Here is a 23290-nt window from a genome sequence, read left to right as displayed (position 1 = left end):
TGGGGTTGTTCAGATCATAATAGATTATTTGAGAACTGAAGTTGCTTAGGTGATGATGAAATTATTTGAAGATGGCTTGGCTGGAAAAAGTTTTTCCCCTGCCTTCCTACAAAAATTCCTTTCGTTTCTCAAGAAAAAAAATTCATTTCATGGCAAAGAAAGCATACATGGAGTAATTCAAACACACAACATAAATAATCAAACTAATACATTAATAAAATGTTTCGACATAAAAAGTAGTAGTAAGTCATGAGGGTTCTCAAAAAGGAATGGGGTGGTGGTGAGAAGGAGAGTAAGGAGAATAAGGTGAGTTCATCACAAAAGAAGGCGTATTGCTGGTTTGATGATGGGACCTTGTGGGGGTTCTTGGGGTCACAGGACTTCTTGATCTAGACATCATCATGCTTCTATTGCGGCCCCTCTCACTGCTCCTCCTTGGCCCTTTCTCTGCCCATGACAGCTCTTGCTGCTTTGCCATACTTGGATACCCAGCACAACACCCCATATCTCCTGCTCTTTTTATATACCTGCAGCATCAATTTTGTTAAACTAGGCCTGTCTGTATCTACCGTACATTCTTAATATTCACTCTTGAAAGTGTCCACCATTGATAAATTTGAAAGAAAGGAGCATGTGGGGTGTGTGTGTATATATATACCTTTGGCTGAACCTTCTTCCCAAGCAAGCAATACACTTTCTCCCTTCTGTCATCTCCCCCATGCCCATGCTTAGGCAGCTCCTGCAGTACACTCTGCCACACACCTGCCCACATGCAATTATCCCATCATCATTCTTAACAATTCACCAAAATAACTGAAAATCAAACACTTCCTTCTCTTTTTAAATGATAGGTTCGCATTAGAGTTAGTAACAGTTTTGAATTCTTCATTAATTCTACGTAAAAAATTGTGAGGCCATAGACTTGTCGATCATCTATATCCATATATTCAAAAGGAAACTGATAGAATATTCATACCAGGCATCGGTGACGGAAAATATAGATGTAGGTATTGCAAATAGTACAAATATTGGAGTGAGGAATCCCAGGGCGGCGGCGTCCGCCTCTCTCTGAAAATGGGCTCATGATAGAAGCCATGTTCACATGGCTTCTGTCATCATAAGCCATGCTACTCTCAACTGCATGTCTATACCCTGAGTGCCTCCTAGAACCCTTGGGACTTGCAAGGCTAGAAAAGTTTTCACCGTCTGCATAATGATGACCCATGCCTTCTCCGTCAAGGTGGTGGTTGTGGTGGCGGCTGGGAGCCCTGTGTGAATCAGTTCTATCCTTGTTGACATGGTGATGATGATAGGGACTATGCTGATGATGAGAAGGAGGAGAGCTTTTAGATGCTTGCAAGCCTCTGTTGAAATCAAGGCTGGGAATTTTGTTCAAGGGTGATGGTCCTTCTCTCTTTGATTTGCCTTCTGGAATGGACTCAATGGAGATGGCTTTCCTCTTCTCCGGTTGGGGGACGACATTTTTTGTCACCTCTGCTAGGTCCTGAAACGTGAGGTTTACCGATTCATCAGGAACCCCCAGATACAATTCTTCAAGCTCTCTTCTTGCCTTCGCCAATGTTGTTAAATCACCCATCAGTCTCTCAATTGGTCTAGTTTCTTGATCACCCTCCAGTTGTTAGAGAAAGAAAGAGGTCAGGCCTGTGTGTGGGCTGCCAAGGAAACGGCCAGATCAAAAAGGGCTTGTCTAGTTTGTAACGAAGGTGGAAAATACAGACAGTGATCAAAGTCCAATTATGCTGGCCTAGTCCTAGAAAATTGCTAGATTCTCAGCATAATTAACCTCAAGCATAGAGATTCCTCTACAAGGTAGGAACTTTGAAGACTCATTGCCTCTTCACCTCCACTTCTACTATATACTTCCCCGTGCTGGCTATCTTCTTCACTTCTGACAAAATTTTATTATCATAGCCTGCAAAATTGTCTTAACATATGGACGCCCGACCACTCTTCATAATTTATTGTATATGACGAATGGTCTTCTATCTGCAGTACTATATGTTATTACTTTTGTCCAGAAATATTTCTAAGGAGAAGTCCAATATATCTAGTCCATTTATATTATAACCATGGTAGATGACAGTGAACCATTTTTGAGAAAGAAAAATGAAACACCAGCCGGCCAAAAGGATATGGTCAAAAGGTTGGCTAGAGCTTCGATGTGCCCAAGAAATTCTAATTTGAACTTGAACTTTCTCTGCAACAACTCGGCTGTTAGCTGGTGGTCTACATGAAGCCCAAGACTGTATTTTTTTATATTTGCTTTCCCATAATCATATACAAAACCAATTGTCATATATTTTTTGCTTCTCACCACAGTCTTCTTAATCAAATAAATACATTTTAAAGCCACAAGATCTGTGAGTTTAGAGTGAATATTGTCTGTACGAAAATAATGAAATCGTTACAAATTGTATACTTAACATTGCCTGCATGGAGAGAGCGAGTCATTATAAATGATGTTAAGAGTTTATTTGAAACCTCATATGAGACTTATTTGACTTGGCAAAGGATGTGTGTCTAGCTTGCAATCCCATGAAACACCCTCTTAACTATGGGAGGTACAGGTTGTTACAACCAAGTATAAATATGGAAAGATTAGCTCATTAAGTAATTTGTTCTAAAAATATGCTTGGCGATTTGTACAACCTGGATTCTATCAACTGGTTGAGGCATAAAACAAACATAGGCCGGACTGCACCGATACCAATTTAATTTCCTGCTGGGCATTTGTCATTTCTTGATGATAAGAGTCAAAAGCCATGCTTATTCAACATTGGGATTATTTTAGTTTGATGGATTTCAATGAGTTTGATTTAGATATTCTTAAAAAAAAAATATAGTCTGCCCCACCATGCTTACTCCGTCTGCACTGAAAGAATCTTGGGAAACCATTCAAGGATATGTGATATACAACCATGGATCCTTCAAGTTTTGTAAAGGCCTAATAATCCCATTTCTTCTAGCAGTTATACTGTAGCTATGGATCTCCCCTAAGAGTAATCACTTGTGTGGAGAAATTTCACTGTTTGTGGTAGCATTAACATGAAGACATGGTTCAACCTGTGGGATTTGAGAAATCTTCCACCAAGATGCAGATTAAGGGACAATAACAATGAAATCTTCACTAGGAAACCAACCAAGCTCTGCTCTTTGTTTAGCCCGTCTGGTCAATTCAAATGTATAAAAACTAGAAAAATATTCACACAGAGAGAAGGAGATGTGCATGACAAGAAACAAACAGGAGCACATTTAACTAAACAATGTATCACAAACAAAAACCTTCCCCTACAGAAAGGAACATGACCACAAATAAATTTAAAATGTTCAGGAAGGAGAAAAGTAGAGGCCACGGAGACGGGTGATTTTCAGTCCAAATCGGGTTTGTGGTAGCCTTCACCAGCTCCACTCCCATGCTCCCAGATTAGAGGTGAAAGGGACCGTTCATCAGTTAGGTGTCCATCTTCCCCTCCAGTAACCTGGGGGAGGGGACGGGAGTTTGAGCTCATCGGTTGGTCAGATATCAAACTTGTGAGCCCAGTCTGCTTCAAGTAGAAATCCAATGGATGGCTTGCTGCTTGAACAAGGCTTGTCATGCTCACTCCTGTTACACCTGGAAGCAGGTCTTCTTCATTGTCAGGACGGCAGTTCAAGTCTATTTGTCCTGTACCAGTTTCAGCGACTACCTCTTCTTGGATTTTGCTCTGGTTGTTTTCACCGTCTGAATGGTTTCTCTGCAATGACACATTTCTTACCATGCCGCTTATTTCTGATTCATTGATGGGGTGAATCTGGTGCTTAATCTGTGAAGATTCTGCTTCATGCTCTGATTGGCGTTTCTTTTTGCGCAGCATTAGGGTTCTGAATCGGCGCTTCACAGTCATGCACACATTGCATATGCATGTGGACTTGTGCTTGCCCTTTCCACTTGGGGGCTGAATACATACAATACATGAGCAGCCAGGGCGGTGCCGAGGGTGTCTGGTGGTGGCTTCAGCTGATGGCTCACCAGAGTCACCTCCATTTTCTTCTAGAACTGCAGCATTGGCCAGAGCATCTAAGCCAGTAGGCTCACCTTCTTGGGCTAGTTTGTGGCTCTCCATGGATTTTTGCCTCTTGTAATCTGGGCACGAAATAAAGGTTTCAGATTTATAGAGGATTAAAAGTGAACTTCCTATACAACAAACTTAATAATAGAACAAGGGCACCATGACCATTGAACTAGTGGATTTCCATGAGACTGATTTCATGGCTGACAAGGATAACCAGAACAATGGGCAACTTTTACCGTCCAGACAGTTACTCCAACTTTCCAAGTCATTGAAAAGCAGGTTCATAGAGGTCAAAATTTTTCTGTCAATTGCAGCTTGACATCATTTTCATTGCAATTTCATTAGACTGTTGCTCATGGAGGTTTCTCCAACGTCATACAAACTCATAGAGTTGTTATGAGCATGGCATACAACTACTTTCTTCCACCTTCTTATCACATTATATGAGCACATGCATAAGCACAAAAAACATCCATTGTAAAGCATGCAGATCTCAAGTCTTCTACCAAATCAATGCACAGGCATAAACATCCTACAATGTGGCCAGTTGTACCTATGCATAGAACATATACAAATTATAGATGACACATTCTTGATGTAATGGGACAGCCTGAATGTGCAGCCAAAGACAAAAAATGAAAGAGGGAGAGAAAAAGAAACACATGCACCATCTGTTTATAAAGCATCAAGCCTCACAAGTATCTAATCATAAACCACCTTTTATTCACAAGCCATTTTCTAAACAAACATCATAAAGCCTTTCTTGATGGAATATCCAAGGAACCACATAGGCTTGAGTCATACCCTTTCCAAGTCTGGAAAGACTTTCTGATTCCTTTGGATTCCACTCATCTGGTGCAGAACATGAACACCTAGAAGTGCATCATAAACCATGAAGATGTAGATTAGTCAACCAGCTTTCATCTCATGAGATGCTTCATGCTTGTTAAGAACAGAAAATAAATAAAAGAACATATAAAGAAAAAGCATTGCACCTGCTCAAATCCCAAATGTTGTCTGCACATGTCCACTTGAGAGGGAGAAAAACATCTATGGGCAACTTTCGCCATTTGGAGCAATTATCACACTGACCCCATTGATCCTGCCCCCTGGACAACAGTGTGCTTGTTCTTTCAACACAAGATGGACATATTCAACTACTGTCACTGATTAGTATTTCTTTCCCACTAAATCCAGGTGTCTTAATTATGCATGTGCTGATGTGAAATTGAATTCAAAAGTTCACCCTTCTCAGATTTAGAGTACACACAGCATGCAAGGTGTAGACCTAATTTGTGTGAGCTATTTCATTTCTCCATGTGTCAATGAGCTCCAAGGAAATAAAATGGTGAATGAGGAAGAAAGATGACATTAGAAAAGCATGAGTCTAAAGTACTTCAAAGGAAAAGATAATACAGCCATGAAGATTAGTGACCTTGCATATTGGAATCCTACCACTTCACTTAATGCCTATTTTGGAGTAAGGATTTTTAAGCTCTAATACATTACTTTTACTTTTTCCTGTGCACTCATGACAAACATGAGAAAATATATTGAAGAAATCCTTACCCAGATGGTCGGGCTGTGAATATACTCCTTTTTCCAAAAACCGGAGGTTCCTATATGAGACAACATTAACAACAAATTACCACAAAAAAAAAATGCAGTACAAATTCAAAATTTCCTTAGATTATGTTTAGTTCTTGGAAAGTACTAAGAAAAGAAAAAAAATAGTAAAGAAAATGATTTTCTCATGTTTAGTTGTAATATAATTAAAATTATTTAGAAACTTATGCATTTTCAAATTATTCAATCTTTATGTTGAAGAGTTAAAATAAGTAATGAGTTTGAAGTAGCATATTAAAATAATTTATTGATCTTAAATCTATTTTTTTATTTTCCTTCACTTTTTCTTTTCTTCTATTTTTTCTCTTTATTTTCTTTCCCTTGCATTTTCCCTAAAATTTTCCTGGAACCAAACATAGCATAAATCTACGGCATCTAGGGCTTTGTACTAGTAAACAAACAAGAAGGGCTGCCCCTCAATAATATATTAAAAACAAATAGACATCCTCTGATTGGATATTACTTACAGTATATTCCTCAATTTCATAGCCTTCAATAGTGACAATGTTTGGCTCAACACTTGGAGGTGGGCGAAGTATGTCCTGTGTTTCCTGCCATGTTATTTTCAACTCCAGGGCATCTTCACTATGCATGAGCAACCTCTTATTTTTGGACCCAATATTTCGAGTCCTCTTCTTCTCTGGAATCAGTAGCGATTGCTGTGGAGAATCCTCATTCATCTTGCCTGCACACTTCTCATTTGTATGCCAAACAATATCACCATCAGATAAAATTGAAATGTTTGGACACAGCACTTAGGTGAGGATCTTTGCTTCCTTTCAGAGATTGGAAGAGACCAAGAGCAACTACTTACTGTAGACAGGTTTTCAGTGACACTAGAAAAAGAAGATCCTCCATAAATAGTGCCATTAGACAGGGCTGATGTTTGGGCATCCTGTTTAATATATGTCACAGAAAATGAATGAATATGATCCCAAAGAAAGAGGATGCAAGAAGGCAAAAATGCTGAAGATAATTAAGATGCCTGACCTGCACATCAACACAATTTGATGCCTTTCGACATCCAATGACAAGTTTGTTTCCAGGATCTATCCGACTAAATATAACTGCAATGAAAAATGAAATCTGAGAAAGAGAACAGTAACACACAATCTGTATCAATTTCCATTTAGGAAGCATGTCACAGATAAAATAAAATATATATAATAAAAAAACTAGCAAATTATCTAGGATGAGAACTTCCATGCACCCATCAATATTACTTAAAGATAGACATGAAAATTAAGAGGTATGTTCTCAGGCATACATGTGCCTGAACAATTCCTTATAACAACAAAAAGTATATCTCTGTACTGTCATAGAAAGCACATCTCTCCTTTTTTTCTTTTTGGGCTTTCAACAATTTTTTCTGTTCATCTTGAAACATGCTTAATGACCGTACACACATGATGAGTAATATTACAACTGTTCCCTTCATCCGCATATGCCCTGCTTGCAAGTTACCACTAGCAATGAACCATCCACTTGCAGTTAAAATTCAGTTGAAAAAGAATTTTGGTATGTAATGAACCAATCAAAATGCAGAAAACATAACTATTTGCAGAAGACAGGTATTCAAGAACTAACATAGAAAGCAAGAGAAAAAATAGACACAAATATCTCTTGAGATCTTTAGGATTGTACCTACTGGTTACAAGAATTATAAAACTCAGTTCCATTAAAAGGAAATCTAAATATCAATCAAAGAATGAGAAATGCTGAATAAACAGAAAGTCTAGACATGTTAACATGCTCAGAGCCCCTCCTTTATATTTCAAAATAAAAAGGCCATTATTGTCAACTTCAAAACTTTCCCTTCCCACATCAGCCTATATGCACTGTCTGTACAAACTCAAGCTATGAGAAGCACACTTCCTTGTTACACAAGCATAATCATACAAAATACTATGAAAAACATGTATATCAAAGATGGGTAATGTATACCACCCACTGAGAAAGAATGAGATGAAATATACCAGTATCACCAGCTCGTAATTGCATGGACTGTATGCAAGGGGTTACCCCTTCTAAAACATACATCCGGCTGTTATTATTGGGCCAAAATCTGAATTGAAATGTCCACTCTGTCCCCTTTGCATCCTGAACCCTCAATGGAAGGCCTTCTGATTGAGAAATAGGAGGAAAATATGCCTGTATTGACTTACAGTTTATACATATGAAAAGGAAGAAAAACCTCCACAAAATAAATAACACAAGCTAGCATACAAGAAACAAAGGTATTGAGGATGACTACTTTGGAAAACTTACTTCAGCACATGCTTTTGGGAGGACCAAACGACCAATTCGACCAGCATCACTAGCACTCAGAACCTTCTCGAATAATGGCACAATGGTGGAATTCAAACTTTAAGATAACATATGTAAGGTAAACACTTAATTGAATCAATGAACAAACCAACACATTGAATGTTACATAAAATCACATTCTATTATGATTATAATCAACTTAAAAATTAAAGTATGAAATATTTATGGATACTCTCCAGATAATTGCTGCAGTTCCTGGTCAGTAATCCTTGGCCAGTATCGAGGAAGTAACTGATTCCGTCCCCTCCCCTCAGCAGGTGGCCTTGCAATGCGAATCTCAGGAACCATGCTTTTATTTGCCTCTGAACCTATCGAGAGGCTAGAATTTGGAGGTTTGGGCAGTATATGGCGTGTCCTTTGCCCTTGTTGAAAAGTGAAAGCTGATTTGCTGTGTTCCATTCCTTCAACAGCATTACCAGGAAAAGGTAACAAAAAATTTGGAGGCCCTGAAGAGGAACTCAAGCTGATATTCAATGATGGTTGAACCAATGATTCATACACATCTTTACCCATTAACATTGGTATACTATTGTCTGATTTGGCAAATTCAGATGGTCCAATGGATTGTAGAGATGTGGTTGGAAAGATAGTGTTAACTTCTCTAACTGCATGCATGCTATCATCTTGTTTGATTTGTCCAAGAGATATATTTGCATCACCTTTCTGAGATTGAAGCAAGTGGTTGAGCTCATCGGCCTCCATAGTTTTTCCCAATTGCATAAAATTATCCTTGCCAACAATATTGCAATTCATTCTATTTTCAACACAAGGGTGTTGCAAATCGTTGATGCTATTTGCAGTTGATGTACCAAATTCATTGGGAGTTTCATCATTCTGCATCTGAGTGGAAAAGTTATGTAAGGCTTGATTTACTAATAGGTTTGACAGAAAGTTTTTGTAAAATGACTATAGAAACTCTGGAGAGTATTTTAAGAAATGCCTATGATATCTCTAATTCTGCCGGGAAATAGCAATATGAAATGGAAACAGGATTTTTGAACAGTAAAATATTTTAAGAAATGCCTAAAGAAGTGTCTAAATTAGCTAAATCTAAATTAAGATAAAAAATCTGCAAGGAGACAAAAGGTTTTCCCATAATAATTTTATCCAACACTACACCAGATTTGCGTACGGGCAAACTGGACCTATCTCTGCATAGAAAAGAAGTATTTGGAAACTATGCAAATCTTATAGATAGAATACATCAAATCTAATACTTTAACGAATCAGTCTTTGCATGGGCTTAACAAATATGCTCTGAAAAATACTTAACACTACTAATAGCCCGTTTGGTAGTGATTCTAGGAAGCGCTTTTAATATTTTTAATACTTGAAATTTTTTATCATTCAAGTGTTAGAAATGCTAGAAACGCTTTCTAGAATCATTCCCAAACGCACTCTAAGGTTACTGACCTAATTATACTATCACTCTAGTTTCACATTGCATAATTGAACATACAGTCCAAAGTTAGGGAGACTTTCAAAAAAATGTATCATGTTATATTGCAAAACATGATTAATAACAATTGATCCTAAACAAATAAATCTTCAACCCATGCAAACCTACAACTTAATGAAATTAAACAAATGTGATTGTAACATTTTAGGATGATGGCATAACCAATTATTTAAACTGATCTCACCGGATGACATTGAGGGCTCTTTAAACAGCTAGAACACCTTACACCACCATAATCAAGGGCCTCAAATTGATAGTTTGAAACAATGCATCCACAATGAATACGCTGCAATACCAAACTCAATTTGACTTACAAGGTAAAGTTAGGGGAAAAAAAAAAGAAAAAGAGAAAGAAAATCAGGCTATGACATTACCTTGTGGCATAAACTGCATTGCCTCCAACCGTCTTCCTCTTGGTGGAAGGTTTCACAGAAAACTAAATTCTCATAAGCGGAACTAAAGCACATAAGATATCAAGTTAGGTAGAGCCAAGCAGAAAACTTTAAAAGAAAATGTTATTAGAATGATATAATATGTTCCATTGATAAAAAATGTAAATATAAAAATAAGATAGAAGTACAAGCGACATTCTTTGTTAGTTGATGTATAGGAGCAAGGAAGCAAAATGTAAAACCTGCTCAAATGATCCCTCACTTGAGCTTTTATAAGGAGCAAGAAGCTTCTAGAACCACCAAGAGTCATCTACACATCTCTACTAGTGGATGGAGAGTTCATGAGAACTCTTGTGTATAACATGTACATAACATTTGTGTAGAATTTCTAGAAAATTCTAAATATGTAAGGAACCTTTGAGGGTTCCAGAGAGTTCACTTGGTGCTTGTAAATAGGTGGTGACCTCATTTGATTAAGGCGCCAAGCACTTAAAGCTTCTAAAAGCATTGTAAAGCATTCTAGTGCAATACAAGCTTCCATTCTTCAAGTGTTGCTTTCTTTGTATATCCTAACTTCCAAGTCAAGTTGTTTTGCTTAGCATCATGAGCTCAAATCAGGGTAGAGATGTGTAGAATTCTCACATCCCCACCCCCAAACCCTTGCCACTACAACCAAGCCTCAAAGACTGATTTTCCGATGGTAATAACATCATTCTCAATTTGTTGGACATGTATTTTACGATTCAAACATGAAACTCCCACTTTCAAGTTACTCCAAGTTGAACCTCAAGAAAAATCCTTCTTAACATTTCTGTTTTCTATGTTATGTTTTGGTTGTGAGATATTAACTCGGTATTCACATAGAGATCATTGATTAAGAATGAAACAAAAAATAAAAGTTAAAAATAAATAAAACAATTCAACATTTAGCCGTATTAAGCTACTCATCCAAAGAATTCTTCTTCGCAAAAATAGTAGATTCCTTCCTCATCCTCACATAAATCTCATCACTATTAAAAAATTAAAATAAATCAAAACTAAAAATAATGAGAATGATCCCTATTCCACTATAGCCTATAGGAATAGTTATCATTACAAAATGGTATTAGCGAATTGCTCTTTGAAGATTGATTTAGAAAACTTTGGCCCTTTATCAACCACAATGTGATTAACTAATGGAAAGTATTGATTAAATAAAATTTATCAAACAGGTTAGTCCTTCTAAGGCAATTACTTGTCAACAAGGATCTCCTCTATCCCTTTCTTTTCTCTATTTAAGTTTTTTAATTTTAGATATGAAAATGAAAATTTATCATATTTCCAATTAACCTTAATCTCTTTTTAGTTCCAAAATCCCACTTGGGGAGAAGGTAACAGATAAATAGCAAAATCAAACACAAAAACAAACTAACTTTTAATAAACCCAAAATTCCAATTTGAACAGTTACTGGACGTAAATCAGACACTGTTATAATAAATAAATAATAAAAATAAATTCAAACAGAACAAAAACCCACATCCCCAAACTGTACCAGGAGCATCAAACCTACCAATAAACAACCCATACATGAAAATTTTTCAAGAATGCAAGTCTAGAAGTGGAAGAAAAGTTACCCGCATTTGTAGCAAAGGTCGACAACTGCACCGGATTTTATAGTCCATCCCTTCTTCCATTCAAACGACGCTGTCGTGCCACACCATTTGTTCTTGCAAATCCTCGAACCCATTCTGAAAAATCAATCAACAAAGCATATCAAAATCAAAACCCTAAAACCCCTTTTTGACAACTCTCATCCCCATCGAATTTAACCCACAGATCACCACAATAAAAAAACCAGAGACAGCATCAGATAGTAAAGAAAAAAAAGAGAGAGAAATACAGAACAAAACACACCCACCCTCATCCAATCTCCAATGATTCATCCACCAATCAACCTCAGAATAACAAACCAGTGTCCAATTCCTTTTTTCCTCTCTTATCTTCCAAAATTTCAACCCAGAACCTGAACCTCACGGGAGCAAGCCAAGTAGGTAAGCTCAGTGAAGGCGGCGGTGGACTGGGCGACTGAGAAAGGCCGGGGCGGTGGAGTGGATTTTGAGGCGGAGAGCAGAAAGCGTGAGTGCATGCAAAGCAACAGATGCATAAATTGCATGCACGACACTTCAAAACGCAGCGTTTTGAATCGTCCACCTCCACCACCACCCTCTACTTTCTCCTCTGTCTCACTTTCGGACAGTGATATCCTTACCCGCCGGTTTCGTTGGCGTCATGACTGCCGCCACATTGTCCAATGTCGGTCACCCATGGCTGCACTAATTTTGCATGTGACACATGTCAGCGCGCAACACGTATCAGTAAAAACCAGTCTAAATTAAAAAACTCCCCCAACTGCCATGTTTATTTGGACAGCTCGGCTCTTACCCATTGCCACACCTCGAAAAGGGCTTGTTTGTCAAATGGGTGAAAAAAACGCGTTTTTCTGATTTAAAAGAGTCCAAAGAGGGTAGTAAACCAAAACAAGCCAGTAATGTACTATTTTCAAAGCAGTAATGTGCTTATCTGTGGGTTCTGCCTTGTCAGCTTCTGTTGTGTGGAAATTGTTTTTACCCTTTTGGAGAAACACGAGTTCAAAATCCCATCTGGCAGCCTTTTTTGCAAGACCATTATTTGAACATACAATTAAAATTATTCGTATTTAGTATACAATTAAATACTCATTAAGTTTTTTGAAAATTTTTAAAAAATTAAGCCAGGTGGGAGAGGTTAGCATTTGAACTTCAAATAAAACGTTATTCTTTTATTTATTTATTTATTTTGTCCACCTCCGTTATTTTGTATTTTATTTATAATGTTATTATTTTAAACATAAATTACGTATTTATCTTTTAATATTATTTGTTTATATCCGTATATATCTTATTTGTGATGTTATTGTTTTGTACATAAATAACGTGATTACGCGTTAATTTCATTTATTTGTGCTCTTATCTAAGATTCAAAATCTCCTGTCTCACTTTAACGGTTCGGATTTAAAGTGGGCCAAACCCAAAAACCCAACAAAAGGCCCACCGCGGTGGACAAGTACAACAACCACGCATCCCGCGTTAGAAATCCTAATTGGGCGGTGTCGCCATACAATCGATTTTCGAACTTTGAAGCAAAATCTGAGAAAATGGAGGATGAGGATCGGACGAATGTACTGGTAAATCGAAATCTGATTGAAAGGTTTTTCCTTCCTTTTTCTTTTTTCTTTTCTCTATTTTTTCCCCTTTCTGTGTTGGTAGTTTTGTGAGTTGTTCAGTACATGTGATTTTTTATTGTTTCTGTGTTGTTAGTTGATTGTGGAGGAATTGGAAGAAAATTTGGATCTTGCTTGAAGATGTTCGAGCTTCGGAGGTAATGTTACTGAACTTGCGTTTTTTTAGGTGTGGTTCGTTTATTTGTTTGATTAAGATCCTCGCTAGAAATTGTGATTTATTATTGTTGAGGTGCTTTTTGGTTTTATTAATATTTTTTGGATTTCATAGTGGTATACTAGATATTGTTGAATTTGGATCTTAGGTGAAATTGAAATCATCATTTCTTCTTTAGGAATTTCCAATTGGAGCATATTGGAAGTTAGTAAATTTACTGAATTGGATTGTGTATCAATTATGGGAAATGATGTCATAATAATTCACTCAAAGTAATGTAGTTTCAAGTGTAGAGGTAGGATCAGTGACGGTATGTTTTTCAGACATGGGGTGATTTTGAAGTTATTTATACAAGTTTACTTGACAGTATCCCTAATTTGTGATATTTGATTCACTAAATTTTGATAATATGATTATAGTTATTATCAAAACACCATCTTTTCATTTTTATTTTTATTTTTTATGGGGTATGAATCCATTGTAAGTGACAGATTCATGCCTTTAGGCTACAGAAATCTTTTAGCAGATTGGGATTCTTCAAATTGTCATGAATATTTTTCCTTCTTTCTATCACTATTATTTTTTTCATAAACCGGTTCCTCTATTTTTGTGTATAGATCCTGGACCTTGTTACGTGGCATACAACTGTGAGTTGCATGCATGTCTGAATAACAAAGCAGTTGTAACCTATTTTAGGGGAATGGGAAAAGAGAAAAGGGCCATTGAATAAGGGTGAAAAGAAAAAAAGATTGAGGATGATAAGGAAGCAGGCTTGTGCCTCCCTAAGGGAGTGAAGATAAAAAAAATGTTCCCACCAACTCCATGGGCAATGGCACTGTTTGGCAGCCTAAAGGGATGAGTCAAGATTCCAATGATAGCGTAGAATAGTGTTAGATATCCACACATGTTTGATAAAGTAGCAGTGTTTACCATGTAAGGGAAAATTTAGAATTGATTTGATTAGTTAATGACTAGCACACCTTGGAACTATTGTTTCTTTAGATCTTTAAAGGATTGGAAGGTTGACATTGTAGAGGAGCTTTTTTCTTGACTGCAAGGGAAGACAGTTGTTGGTGAGGAGGAAGATAAGGTGGTGTGGATGAACTCAAGCAACAACAAGTTCTTTGTTAAGCTTTTATGTGATGGGCTGGAATTGGGGGAAAGGTTTAATTTCCCAAAGAGTGTGGTTTGGAACTTTTGGGTTCCTTCTAAAGTTAGCTTCTCTGTGTGGGATGCTAGCTTAGGAAAAGTCTTGATAGTTGATCAACTTCAAAGAAGAGGGTGGACTATGGTAAATAGGTGTTTTCTTTGTAGAGAAGAGGAGGAATCCATAGATCATATCCTCCTTTATTATTCCAAAGTTAGGATTCTGGGGGATTTGCTATTTGCTCTCTTTGGAATCCAGTGGGTTCAACCTGCCATAGTTAAGGAAGCTCTTCTAGGGTAGAGTGGCACTCATGTAGGTAAGAGGTGGAAAAAGGCTTGGAGAGCGGCTCCTTTGTGTATTTTTTGGATTGTTTGGAAGGAAAAGAGTTAGAGGTCATTTGATAACGAAGAGCATTTAGACCATTATTTGAAGTCTTCGTTCCTTGGTACTTTTCTTTCTTAGGTGAAGGTATACATAGAGATAGATCTCATGTCTTTATTAGATTTTGTAGAGTGGTTAAGCCCTTGTTAAGTGAAAGTAGGGGTTTTTTGTGGTCTCTCTTTCCTTTTTTGCTCATTAAGGCATGACTTGTATGCTTCTTGTGTTCCTTGTTGTGTCGTTTCTTTGACGCTTTTAATTATAGTTGCTTCTATTGCTTATAAAATAAAAATAAAAAATGAATAGCACACCTTCTCACAAGTGAATAAATTAAGACTATAACTAAGTTGCTTGGTGATCACACCAAATAATGTAGGAAGATAAACAATTAAGCAATACATGGCATATGGCTTAGATCTAAATATGCATGAATCATACAATGCAAGAACAGAGCGGAACGGATTAATGAGGTACAAAGAGAAAAGGAAAAGGGAAAGATGATTCAAGGAAGAACATCTAAGGGAGGCACTAGGTCGATTGTGAAAGTATCTCAATCCAACTAGGTGATTCTGTATCCAATTGGGGCATAGAGGGCTTACATGATCAAACTAGTGTGCCTAGGACAAACTATCTTGAGTGGGGCTATGATGAGCAAATTTGGGGTCAAATAAAGTTGTGGGGTTGTGATGTGTTGTGAATAGATGATGATGAGAGCAGGGTGGCCAATCAAAAAAAAAAAAAAGGGCGAAGAAGAAGATTGACAATAGGGTGGTGATTTAGCCATACTGGTTTGAATCAAAATTTGAAATTGGAAAAAGAATGAGAACTATTGCTTCCATGAGTAACTTGTAGCCATCTAATTGTTCAACATGAAGAAACGTTTGATAATAAAGAAACATACAATATGAGATAGGAAAGAAGTTACCTTAACGGAGTTAATGGTGATCGACAGAAAAGGTGTTCCATTGCTTGTCAAAGCTTCAATATTTCATTCTTGATCAAACCCATTTTGTAGTTCTTTTTCTTCGCTTGTAAGCATAATGAAGTTCCTTTCTCCTGGAATCTTTTAAAAATGGTGAAACACTTAAAAAGAAAGCAAAATCCTCATGAAAGTTCTCTGAACCTCTAAAATGGTGGAAACCTAAATGAGCCTTCCCTGTAGAGACCCTTGAGTAGACACCCAAAAAACCCTAGATAAGATCAATTCATGGGGAAAGCTTCTCCTTTTATAGAGAGAACAAGCGGTGATTTTGGACTCTTCTGAAAAAGGCCTTTTTGACATTTGAATTTTGAAATCATTTTTTCTCTTAAAAAGGAAAAGCTTAAAAAAGAAAAGCTTTAAAACGCTTTCTTTTTTGTTTTCAAAATGATCCAATAGGATTAAAACACGTTTGTAAAAGGTTTTTGAACTTTTAACTTTTAAGTTCCGTGAAGGGGCCAAAAATGATTTTTGTGAATTTTTAAAATTGTTGCAAAAATACCTTATTTATCAAAAAAAAAAAAAATTGCAAAAATTCCCATGTCTTGGAATAAAGGGAAGTGGGGGTGGGGAGAACATAAAAACATCAAAATAATGTGAAGAAAACGTGAATGATGAGAGCTAAAGAAATAAAATAAGCATATTGTTCCTGTTGTTATTTTTGCCTATAAAACACAATGCGTATTTTGTATTTAAAAACAAACCAGAGGCATGGGAAAATGAAATAAAGCTAAAGTTTACAGTAGAAAAAGGGCATGCATAATGGATGGTTCATAAAATATGTTGTAACTCCGTAGCTTTTAGAAAGAAATGTTGCTCAACATGGGGATGCAAGTGTCTCTATATTGTATACGAGATGCAGAATTTGGTGTCAACTCATATTTATGGCAAACAAGCCTGCAGTTTTATTTTTATATTTTAAGCAAGTTTTGAAAACTCATAATTCATTGAGTGGGGAGGTTTTGTGGTGTTTGTGCTGGATTTTTAGCTACAGGAGGTCAACCACATGGGAAAGGGAGATATTCAAGTTTGGCAAAAGAGCATAGTGGAGTGAGTGCTGGTTAGAAGGAGTGGCAATTGTCTTGTATAGGAAATTTGGATGATAGTGAACCTCAAATTCTGAAAGAACTTGACAACACAAGAGATCAAAGTTCAGTTGTTTTTTATTTGTTATCATGCATGGACCCTCTTATAATCGTTGCTTCCTAAAAGGAACTCCCATTAAATGTATAAATTTTTGGTGTTGACACATGTCTTGTAGACATTAATGAAAGAGGTTTCATGCATGCCAATCTCTCCTTTGTGAGCCTCTTGTAGCAATTGTACCAGGAGCCTTAAACCAATCCTGAAGTACTCGATTGTAGGAGGACTAGACTCACCACCAAGGTTCACCTATTCCATGTTGGGCAGTAGCCTATTAGCATCAAAATGTTCTAAGCATGATACCTTCATAGAGGTGTAAGAAGTCATCAAGTGAATGCCCATCTTATGGTTTACTTATCAAAAAATTCAAGTGAATGCCCATCTTAGAAGGCCATTGACCTGCACTTGGTGAGACCCATAGGGTGTCACCTCTATTGGAAGTGAAGCAGGAGAAACCCCTCTATATCCTGGGAATTTGAAATGATCAGACATCTAAACCAAAGGTAGGCATTCATGCCCAAGTACTCCAGTACTGCAACCCAAGAGGACATATGTGGTGGATGAGCTTGGAAGTATGGAGGTGGCACACTTTAAATTATATATTAACTTTTAATTTGCTTACAAAAAAATAAAAGGAAGAATAGAGGTGGCCATCCTCTGCATTCATCTGGAAATATGAGTATATATCGTTTTTTTTTTATAGGTAAAAAGATTTCATTAAGAGCCAAAGGCTAAAGAAAAGGCATACACGGAGTATACCAAAGACAAAGAAGCAAAAAATAAAGGGACAAAACAAACATGACCCTTACTTGGTGGCTAGCCAGTCTACAAAATCTATCAAAGACAAAGTGTGATCCTCTATATACACCCTAGCCCAATTCACAAAAGTGTACAAAAAAATGGATTTAATGTCTTGATCGTTTCTCTCCATATCATCAAATGCCCTCCTGTTTCTTTCTCTCCAAATGGTCCACATCAAGCAAAGGGGGGCAGCTCTCCAAGCTTTCTTCCTTTTCTTGCCCACAAAGGAACCATGCCAACTTAGGAGGTGTTTTTTCACAGAGGAGTGCATCACCCATTGTACCCCAAACAGGGAGAAAATTAGAAGCCATAACATTCTGGCTTTCTCGCAAAACAGTAGAAGGTGATCTGTGGTTTCCTCCTCATATTTACACAAAAAGCATCTGTTGGGGATGCTCCATCCAAATCTCTTCAGGCGGTCCGTGGTGAGCAGCCTATTCCAAGTCGCCTCCCAGCCAAAGAAACTAGCCTTAATTGGGACCCAAGGCGTCCAAATAGTTCTAGCCGGGAAGGGGAGTTTGGTATCCCTTGAGAACGAGCTATAGAAGGACTTGACAGAAAAGGTTCCATTCTTGTTCTCTTTCCACTGGAACAAGTCCTCCACCCCCCTTCTAATGGTCAAGGGATGAAGCTTGCTTAATAAGCTTTCGACTTCACCCACCTCCCAATCATTAAGGTGTCTATTAAAACGAAGCCCCCAGCTACCTCCTCCTTCGTCTTCCTCCCAAGCCTCAGCAACCCATCCTTCTTTATTGACAGAGAGGTTAAACAAGATGGGGAACGCTTCCTCCAGAGATTGATTTCCACACCACAAATCCTTCCAAAACTTCACTCTGGTGCCGTCCCCAATGATGAAGCGGGAATGAGAACGAAAATTCTCCCAACCTTTTCTGATGGCCTTCCAGACCCCCACCCCATACCGGTTTCTTGCAACTTTGGAGCACCATCCTCCCTCTTGCAGATCATACTTACTAAGGATAATTTGCTTCCATAAGGGCTCATTCTCATTTGCGAATCTCCACAACCATTTCCCAAGAAGGGCCTTGTTAAAAGTAGCTAGACTACGAATGCCCAAGCCACCTTTCTTTTTATCGGCACAAACAACCTTCCAACTCACCAAGTGAGGCTTATTCTCTAAGGCTCCACCGCCCCATAAGAAATCCCTCTGGATCTTTTCAAGCCTTGCGCACACTCTCTTGGGGATCACAAAGAGAGAGAGAAAGTAGGTTGGGAGGCTTGAGACGGTGCTTTTCAGCAAGGTAAGACGGCCACCTTTGGAGAGGTATTGCCTTTTCCAGAGAGATAGCCTTTTCCTGAATCTTTCTTCCACTGCATCCCACACCCTAATGGATTTGTAGGGGGCTCCAAGGGGAAGACCCAAGTAGGATGTAGGTAAGCTCCCTATCTTGCAACCCAAGACCGCCGCAAGAGTCTCCATAGGAATGCCTTCCCCCACTGGGATGGCCTCTGTTTTATTCAGATTGACTTTTAATCCTAAAATCGCCTCAAACCACATGAATGTCCAGCTAAGGTATTGCAACTGATCTGCATCGGCGTCACAGAAAATTAAGGTGTCATCGGCAAACAAGAGATGGGACACGAGCAGCCCCTCACTTCCTCTTCCTCCCACTCTGAAACCGGAGATAAAGTTTCCATTTCTTGCACGGGACAACAATTGGCTAAGAGCTTCCATGGCCAAAAGGAAAAGATAGGGGGATAGAGGGTCGCCCTGTCTCAATCCCCTAGAGCTACGAAAGAAGCCCGAGGGGCTTCCATTAATAAGGATCGAGAAGGAAGCCGTGGAGCAGCACCATTTTATCCAATTAATCCATCTGTGTCCAAATCCCATCTTGGACATCACCTCCATAAGAAAGTTCCAATTGACATGGTCAAAAGCCTTCTCAATGTCCATCTTGAGAAGGAGGCCCGGGATGTTGTCTTTCAATCTAGAATCAAGGGCTTCGTTAGCAATAAGAACAGCGTCCAAAATCTGCCTCCCATGGACGAAAGCATGCTGAGAATCAGAAATCACCTCCCCCATCACTGATTTCAGTCTATTGGCAAGGACTTTGGCAAGCAATTTGTACACACTCCCTACCAGGCTGATTGGTCTGAAATCTTTTAGATCTTCGGCCCCCTCCTTCTTAGGAATGAGCAAGAGGAACGTGGAGTTTAAGCTTCTTTGGAAGGTCCCATGGAGGTAGAACTCCCTAAAGAGGCCTAAAATCTCTGGTTTAACAACATCCCAACAGAAAAACCAGAAGGCCATTGTGAAGCCGTCCGGACCTGGGGCTTTGTCTCCACAGAAACTGCTCAAGGCTGCGAATATTTCTTCCTCAGAAAACATAACTTCTAGGCTGCTGGCCAAGCCTTCTCCCAACTCCTTGAAGTTAAGGCCATTTATACTAGGCCTCCAATCCCCAGGATCAGAGAGAAGGGTTTGGTAGGCACTACAAACACCTTCTTTTATCTCTGCCAAGGATGAGAGATTCACCCCGTTTACCTTAATTTTGGATAGGAAATTCCTCCTTGCCCTAGCATTGGCCATTTTATGGAAATACTTGGTATTTTTATCACCCTCTCTTAACCAGATTTCCCTTGACTTCTGTCTCCAAGAAGTTTCTTCTAGAAGGGCCCACTTCTTATATTCCTCAAGATCCAGCTTCTTAGCCTCTAGATCTTCAGGAGAGAGAGCGTTCTCATTCTCCTTGGCCTCCCACCGCTGTAAGCGTGAGAAGGCCTCTGCTCTGTTGAAAGAGACGTTGCCTACCACCTCCTTGTTCCATTTTTTCAGGTCCTTCTTAAGAGCTTTGAGCTTCTCAGCGATGCAGTGGCTGCTATAGCCTTCAACCGAATATCCATTCCACCAGCTTCTTATTAGGTCTTTGAATCCATCAATTTTCAGCCACATATTTTCAAAGCGGAAGGGGCTTTTGCCTGAAGAGAAACCCCCAGCTTCTAGAATGATGGGGCTGTGGTCAGAGACCAGGCGAGGGAGAGCAGATTGAGAGATGGCAGAGAAGTGGTCCTCCCATTGGTCAGAGATTAAAAAACGGTCCAATCTAGAGGCAGCTTGAGAGTTCAAGCCCCCTATCCAAGTGAAAGGACCTCCAGCCAGTGGGATATCCCTCAGCCCCAGCTCCCCTATCACCTCTGAAAATCTCCTCATATCTGCTGTGAGTCTAGGGGCATTTCTTCTTTCCTCTGGATATCTAACAGCATTAAAATCCCCTCCTATGCACCAAGGGTCTTCCCAGAGGCCACGGATGGCTCCAAGCTCTTCCCAAAAGTCTTCCTTTTCGTTACCAATCACTGGCCCGTACACTCCAGAGAAGATCCAAGAGAATCCGTCACTGCAGTTTCTAAAACGAACAGAGATGGAGTACCCCCCAATTTCTACCTCCAAATTCTCCAAAACTCTGTTATCCCATAAGAGAAGGATTCCACCTGCCGTGCCCCTTGCGTCCACTGAAGCCCAATTAAGAAATCTTCCTACTCCCACACTTTTCACCAATTGCATAGAGACATCTTTCACCTTTGTCTCCAATAAACAAACCAAATCAGCCTTCTGATTCCTCACCACTCCCTTGATCAGTTTTCTTTTATCACCATCATTAAGCCCTCGGACGTTCCAGCAAAGAATTTTAATTCTCATTAATCAACTGGAATCAAATCCCAGGAGCTCTGACTAGATCGTTTGGATATCCCTGATGTCCCCTTATAACTAACAGAGCATTCCAATCTTTTTAACTCTCGTTCAAATCGGGTGGAACAGGATTTTTTCTTCTTCCTTCTCTTGCCGAGTGAGTTACTTCCAGTCCTCAGCTTCAATTTCGAAAGCAGCTCCAAAATTTCGACTTCATGCCCTTCAACCGGCATTCCCAAGACTTTACTAAAAAGTAATAATTTGGAGAGCTCCTCTTCTGACCATCCTTCTTCACACGGGGGGTAATCCGTCGAGTCTCTCTGCTTTTCCATGTTTTTTCCCAGATCAGAGGTCGGGGCTCTTGTCAAACACACTGTCGACCCATCTCTGAGCATGATGGACAGGGGGTTCGGTGCCTCATCTACGTCCCTTGCCATTGAAATTAAAGGACTAGAGCCAGGTTCCCTTCCCCTCACAAGTCCCATGTCCCAGAAAGGAGAAGAAGAAGAGGACGAGTCTCCTCTCAAGGAGATCAGGGGAAGAGAAGGCAGTATATATCGTGTGCACTTTTTGTGCCCTTTCCAAGGTTTTATTCCTATCAAAAAATCAAAATTGTCTGGAAGTAGGGACGCTCTATACCATGCTGATGGAGAATTTTCCTTTTGCCTATATAGCAATTGGATTGCAAGACCCATGATGCTTTATGATCAGGTATGTGTTGCAAACTATATACATGGCATGCAACATGTGGAGTCCAAGAAATAAGACATCATACATGGTCATTTTGTAAAATTTCCCACCACCTCATTTATCTTTAGTTAGTGGTTCTCTTTACATCTTATATCCAAAATTATGTAGATTGCTTCTACAACTCTTATACTCTTGAAAATTAACAAATCAACTAAAATTTATCACAAAAATGAAAATTGTCCCTTTTCAGACACAAATTTACAAACTGCACATACTTTTAAGATGTTTATTTTCAGCCTAGTGCCACATTTAGGCACTCTACAAGTGCTTATTGCTTTGTCTCAATTACACTTGCGAGTGGTACCTAGTTATTTGTGTTTGCCTAGTGCCTGATGGTGGTGAAAGATGGTGTGGTTAATTGTGCCTGATGTCTAGTGCCTTAACCACATTGCCCATTGTTTCATATCAGTTATTGATTGTCATGATTCTGATTATTGATATGTGAATATTTAGATGCTGACAGATAAATACATCTCAAGTTTTAGAGGGCTTGGATTGCTCCTCTGAATACAAAAGGGAAAACATGAAATATAATATATTTTGATAATAAAGAGGATAACATTTAAGCACATGACTTATTTTTTTATTCTTTTCTAGTTTATGATTTTAAGACCCTTGTTACCAGTAAAAGATAATATAGGCAGAACTTGAAAACCTGAATATACTCATATAATTTAGCACATCTATACCCCAAGGCCTTCATTCCAAATTTCTAGCAACCTTTGATTGACTACACGGATCCCTTTCCTACTTAACTACTTGCTTCGTGAAATACATTGTTTGCTTGTCAAGAAGCACTTACATGTTGCTAAGGACTTCATCACACTAATATATATGGTTAAAAGAGGCCAGTTGGTCATCAATAATATTTTTCCTTTCCGTCAGTAGAAATAAATTTTCTTGTAGTGCTACACCTTAATGATTGAGTAATTAATTTATTGGCTTGAGGAACTTCTGATCTGAATAGCCTGGTAATTACAAATTTGGCGAGAAAAAAAATGTGCCTTTCAAATGTTATGTTTATCATTTTTAGTCATATACGTGCTGCTTACAATAGCAACCAACTTTAACTAAAAAAGGATTGAAATTTGAATGTCACATGTTATCTTTAACCTTTTAGTCTTTTTATTTTTATTTTTTTTTCTCTTTTGCTA

The 23290-nt window shown here is 38.5% G+C and overlaps 2 protein-coding genes and 1 long non-coding RNA gene across 4 annotated transcripts; 1 reads left to right on the top strand and 2 right to left on the bottom strand.

The window, feature by feature from the left end:
* Positions 1 to 191: 191 nt before the first annotated feature.
* LOC117915585 lies at positions 192 to 1738 on the bottom strand. The gene is made up of 3 exons (XM_034831177.1): positions 977 to 1738; positions 659 to 762; positions 192 to 527 (listed from the first exon to the last, which is right to left on the bottom strand). The coding sequence occupies exons 1-3, from the start codon at positions 1595 to 1597 to the stop codon at positions 260 to 262; spliced, it is 993 nt and encodes a 330-aa protein (XP_034687068.1). The 5' UTR covers positions 1598 to 1738; the 3' UTR covers positions 192 to 259.
* A 1406-nt stretch (positions 1739 to 3144) lies between these two features.
* LOC117916854 (B3 domain-containing transcription repressor VAL1) lies at positions 3145 to 12214 on the bottom strand. Of its 2 annotated transcripts, none has more exons than XM_034833049.1 (14): positions 11777 to 12214; positions 11493 to 11606; positions 9861 to 9942; positions 9671 to 9772; positions 8200 to 8861; positions 7968 to 8064; positions 7676 to 7850; positions 6690 to 6766; positions 6514 to 6594; positions 6167 to 6391; positions 5643 to 5692; positions 5069 to 5182; positions 4878 to 4945; positions 3145 to 4144 (listed from the first exon to the last, which is right to left on the bottom strand). In XM_034833049.1, the coding sequence occupies exons 2-14, from the start codon at positions 11603 to 11605 to the stop codon at positions 3390 to 3392; spliced, it is 2601 nt and encodes an 866-aa protein (XP_034688940.1). In that variant the 5' UTR covers position 11606; positions 11777 to 12214; the 3' UTR covers positions 3145 to 3389. The 2 variants fall into 2 exon arrangements, with proteins under 2 accessions (XP_034688940.1, XP_034688939.1); XM_034833048.1 differs by having other exon boundaries at positions 8200 to 8867; positions 11777 to 12213.
* A 728-nt stretch (positions 12215 to 12942) lies between these two features.
* Positions 12943 to 17082, top strand: LOC117916355. The gene is made up of 3 exons (XR_004651546.1): positions 12943 to 13104; positions 13215 to 13275; positions 16785 to 17082. It is a non-coding gene; the product is annotated as an uncharacterized LOC117916355 (long non-coding RNA).
* The last annotated feature ends 6208 nt before the right edge of the window (positions 17083 to 23290 follow it).

Source organism: Vitis riparia, chromosome 6 (genome assembly GCF_004353265.1).
Source record: "Vitis riparia cultivar Riparia Gloire de Montpellier isolate 1030 chromosome 6, EGFV_Vit.rip_1.0, whole genome shotgun sequence".
Classification (NCBI taxonomy): Eukaryota; Viridiplantae; Streptophyta; class Magnoliopsida; order Vitales; family Vitaceae; genus Vitis; species Vitis riparia.
The sequence above is the reverse complement of the archived record's forward strand: the minus strand, read 5'-3'. Positions and strand labels throughout refer to the sequence as shown.